Here is a 4,324-nt window from a genome sequence, read left to right as displayed (position 1 = left end):
AGATCAAATGACAAAGTCATACAGTCATGAATCACATTGAACTGTAAACATTTCCAATAAATTCAACAATTCACTGTTTACTAAAGTCAAAGGCCAAAGCAAAGAATCCTCCCGGTGTCACAGGCTAGTTACTGTAGATCAATGGGAATTTACAGGAATAATCCTCTCCGGTTTTGTCAGATTACATGACAATCATGTACAGTACTTCAGTTTAGAGGTTTAGCTCATATGCTTTTGGAGTTTTGAGTAAATAGGCAGCATTAAAATGTGTAACCCCCCCCCCCCCCCCCCCCCTCATACCCGACAGAAGAAAATCAAGACAGTAATGAAGGCACTTCATTCTGTAAGATAAGATCAATCACAGTTTGAACGAAAGGTCAGACGGAGATAGGACAGCCTGCATAGCACAGCTCAACGCAAAAACCAAACCTCTCCCACTCTCTCCTCTTCACGCTCCAACGGCTCTTGTGTGTGTGTTTCTTTATTTTTGGTAACTAAAATATGACTCAATAGAATAGTAAAACCTCCTCTCTGATAGAAAATTACTTTATGTATGTCCTGCTCTTAGAAACATATAGTATGTACATACAGTAATATCATTTCTTGCAAGTCCTGTACAGAGAGTGCGTCCAAGAGTCCAGAGACATCAATCGTCCGTACAGTTGTGTCCTCTCTCTAGCTTTCATTATGACGTTAGCGTTTGCCTGAAGTCCTCTCTCTGCTGGGGGGGCTCTCTGTTGGAGCCCCACCACAGCTGGTTGGAGGACGGGGCCAAGGCAGGAAGGGGCCCCCGGGGGCCAGAGCTGGAGCCGCCGTCTGCTACCTGGACCTCAGGCTCTGTAGTAGACTGTAAACGTCCTCCTCCTTGCTGAGGCCCTCAAACAGAGGGATTAGGTCCAGCAGCTCCGTGTCTGACATGTCATCAAACCAAGACTGCACTGGAACCTGTGGAGAGACAGAGAGAGAGAGAGAGAGAGAGAGAGAGATGGTGGAAGAGACAGAGAGAGACATGGTGGGACACAGTCAGAAAGACAGAGAGGGACAGAAAGAGAGAGACATAGAGAAACTAAGTTCAGCTTTGATCAGGGCAGCAAACGCAGCGGCGAACAGTCGATGGGAAAGCGTTGCATCATAGGTGAGGAGCTTGTGGGACTTTTGTAAATAATTGATAGGGAAGTGCATCAAAGGCCCCCAGAGGGGCAACTTCTCCACGGAGGAGCAAAAACGCAAACAATTCAGAACGCGTGCTCTGGCTCAGCCCTGCTTCTCAAACATCTCCGCACACAAAAGACTAGAAGCGTTTCTCCCAGCTATACTCATTTCTCATCATCATTAGCACTGTGTGCCTAGCTTTCTTCTCTTCCACTGTACATCTGTGAGTAAGCAGAGAGGGAGAGATCATTTCACAGTTAGCAGACAAACTGTTTTCACTCCTTTTCTGTTCCTAGCCTGGAATCAAAAGACACATCATGCTTGTAGAGCTTTGCGATTAACCGACAATTTATCAAAACGACATTTTAGAATCTCTAACCAACTTATCTTGCTTATGTCAATGCATTCATTCATTTAATTAATCAATGTTAATTTAGTTCATACTTTCCCCAATGCATGCATTCATGAAGTGTCCCCTTAAAAAGTAGGATGTGTTCAGTCACGCGCCTCCGCCCCGTCCAACTCACGTTAGTCTGGGTTCAGGCGTTCACTCAAAGCCAAGCTATCGGCATGGAGGATGACACGGGCGAAAACACACCGAGCCAACAAACACAGTGCAGACCTTGTCAGAGAACTATGAGGGCAGTGTTTGAAAAAGCGTGTCAAATAAATAATCATTCATAAATTGTAATCGAACTAAACGTTTTGAAATAATCGTGATATTGATTCGGAGTCATATCGCCCAGCCCTACATGCTCACTGTGACCAAAGCGACACCATCTGGCATGGAGTGGAGAAGAGGACTCACTGCGTTCTCCGGGTGGAAGATGTAGGAGGCAGGTGAGTTGTCTACGATGATGACCTTGCTGAGCTCTCGGCCCAGCCGGCTGAGGTCCTTCACGTAGTTTCCTCGGTGGAACACACAGGATTCCCTGAAGAGTCTGGCGCGGAACACCCCCCACTGGTCAAGCAGGTCCGCCACAGGGTCGGCGTACTGCACGGCCCACAAACACATGAGGTTGACACCGGCGCACGCACAGGCAGAGAATACTACAGTGAGCGTGATGGAAGCGTTAAGAACCTACCTTGGCTAAGCTTGCTGTGAAGAGGACACATTCAAACAGCTCCCCCATCTTCTGGAGGAACTCGTCCACGTGGGGCCTCTTCAGCACGTACACCTGAGACACACACACACACACACACACACACACACACACACACACACACACACACACACACACACACACACACACACGAGAGGCACAAATATACAGTGACATAGGGAATTGTTGTAAGGCAGAGGTTTTCAAAGTGCCCCCAGGGGGGCTCCAAACCGTTTCAGGGGAGACTCAGTGAGTGGGGAAAAATGACATTAGTTATTACATGAGTTATTAAAAGGAGATCACATAGAATAGCTTAAACATGTGTGATTTAGTTAAAGACATAGTCCAGAGATACAGCACAGCAGTTTTCCCCCACTCTCCCAGAGTCAGAAACAAATCAATGCCTTCAGACAAACCTTTGTTTATGCATGTCAAACAGCAATATCAGGCTAATGGTGATATTGATTTAGTGAAGGAGAAAGAGAAGGAGTTTAGACGCAGGGTTTGTACCGGAAAAATAGATTTTAAAAATAAAGTTGAACAGAAATTTTGCACAGGCAATATAAAGCAAGCATGGGCAGGTCTAGATAAAATGATGGGCAAGGAAAGGAAGACAAAAAGTGTGAAATACAGTGGACAGTAAATTTGTAAATGACCTGAATACATATTATAGTAGGTTTGATGTGGTGAATCCAATGTCAGGCTGCAATAACATCTGCAATCAGATAGGTAGTTTTGAACCTATTCAGTTATCAGAGGATGAGGTAGCCACTGTCCTGTCCAAAATTAAACTTAACAAGGCACCCGGGCCTGATGACCTAGACGGAAAGGTCCTTAAAGTATGTTCCCAACAGCTCAAAGGGGCTGTCACTAAGCTAAACCAAACCCTGCTCAATAATCTAGTGTGGCCAAACCCATGGAAACACTCTACAGTTATTCCTGTGCCTAAAGTTCCTAGAGCAACAGCTTTTAAGGATTTTAGACCAGTGGCTCTTACGTCAATCTTATCCAAATGTATGGAGAGTCATTATTAAGCACCTTATATCCTCTGTAGAAGATCAACTTGACCCCCTACAATTCGCGTATAGGTCCAAGAGGGGAACTGAGGATGCGACTCTCACTTTAGTCGATTTAGTAGCTAATCACCTACAGCTACCAAAAGCAGTCGTTCGTATTTTGTTTATTGATTTCTGTTCCGCATTTAACACTATGCAAATTGATATTCTGTTGGAACGACTATTAGAGATGAATGTGAATGGGGGTCTCATTCATCTAATTAGGAGCTTCCTAACGGACCGCCCTCAGAGAGTCCTGATGAACGGACTGTACTCAGATGAACTTGTCTTAAACACTGGGGCACCCCAAGGTTGCGTACTGTCCGCACTGCTGTTCTCAATTTATGTAAACATGATGTGTGTAAATAACTGTAACCTGAAGCTGCTTAAATACGCAGACGATATGGCCCTTGTTGGTCTTCTTAGGGAAGATGATGCCATCTATGAAGAGGCATACCTCAAGCAGGCCACTGCACTGCAGGACTGGTGCCGAGCATGCAAACTAGAAATTAACGTGTCCAAAACAAAGGAACTCATTATGCAAACAAAATCAGGGGAAAGTAACATGGTCCCTATCATGCTCAGTAACCAGCCTGTGGAAAAGGTCAAACAGTTCAAGTATCTGGGGACAATCTTTGACCAGACTTTGACCTTTAATGAGAACACAGACTATATATATAAGAAAGCCAATCAGCATCTGTTTTTAATCAGGAAGCTGAGGAGTTTTGGTGTCAGCCAACACATTCTCCAAACGGCATACAGCAGTCTGGTCGAATCAGTCCTGTCTTTTAATATGACCGCCTGGTACGGCAACCTGAACGTAAAGAGCAAAAACAAACTTTCTAGAATAGTTAAAATAGCAAGTAAAATTGTTGGCAAAACACAAAAACAGCTTTCCAACATTTTTGAAAAGGCTGTTATCAGGAAAGGAAGGAAGATCAGTGGTGATGCCTCGCACCCACTGAACTCTGCATTCCAGCTGCTTCCATCCGGTCGTCGATTCAGGGTCCCAAG

The 4,324-nt window shown here is 44.9% G+C and overlaps 1 protein-coding gene across 1 annotated transcript in view; it reads right to left on the bottom strand.

Annotated features, from left to right (window-relative positions):
* Positions 1 to 305: 305 nt before the first annotated feature.
* The window catches only part of ctdspla (CTD (carboxy-terminal domain, RNA polymerase II, polypeptide A) small phosphatase-like a), a 57,098-nt gene continuing 53,079 nt past the window's right edge, over positions 306 to 4,324 (bottom strand). The window contains exons 5-7 of the mRNA XM_083655154.1: positions 2,238 to 2,330; positions 1,961 to 2,146; positions 306 to 945 (exon numbers count right to left, since the gene is read on the bottom strand). Of these exons, the coding sequence (XP_083511280.1) occupies positions 820 to 945; positions 1,961 to 2,146; positions 2,238 to 2,330 (405 nt within the window). The 3' untranslated portion in view covers positions 306 to 819. The remainder of the gene's footprint in view (positions 946 to 1,960; positions 2,147 to 2,237; positions 2,331 to 4,324) is intronic.

The sequence above is a fragment of the Poromitra crassiceps genome (assembly GCF_964638095.1).
Source record: "Poromitra crassiceps genome assembly, chromosome: 2".
Lineage (NCBI taxonomy): Eukaryota > Metazoa > Chordata > Actinopteri > Beryciformes > Melamphaidae > Poromitra > Poromitra crassiceps.
This window is presented reverse-complemented; position numbering and strand designations above follow the sequence as displayed.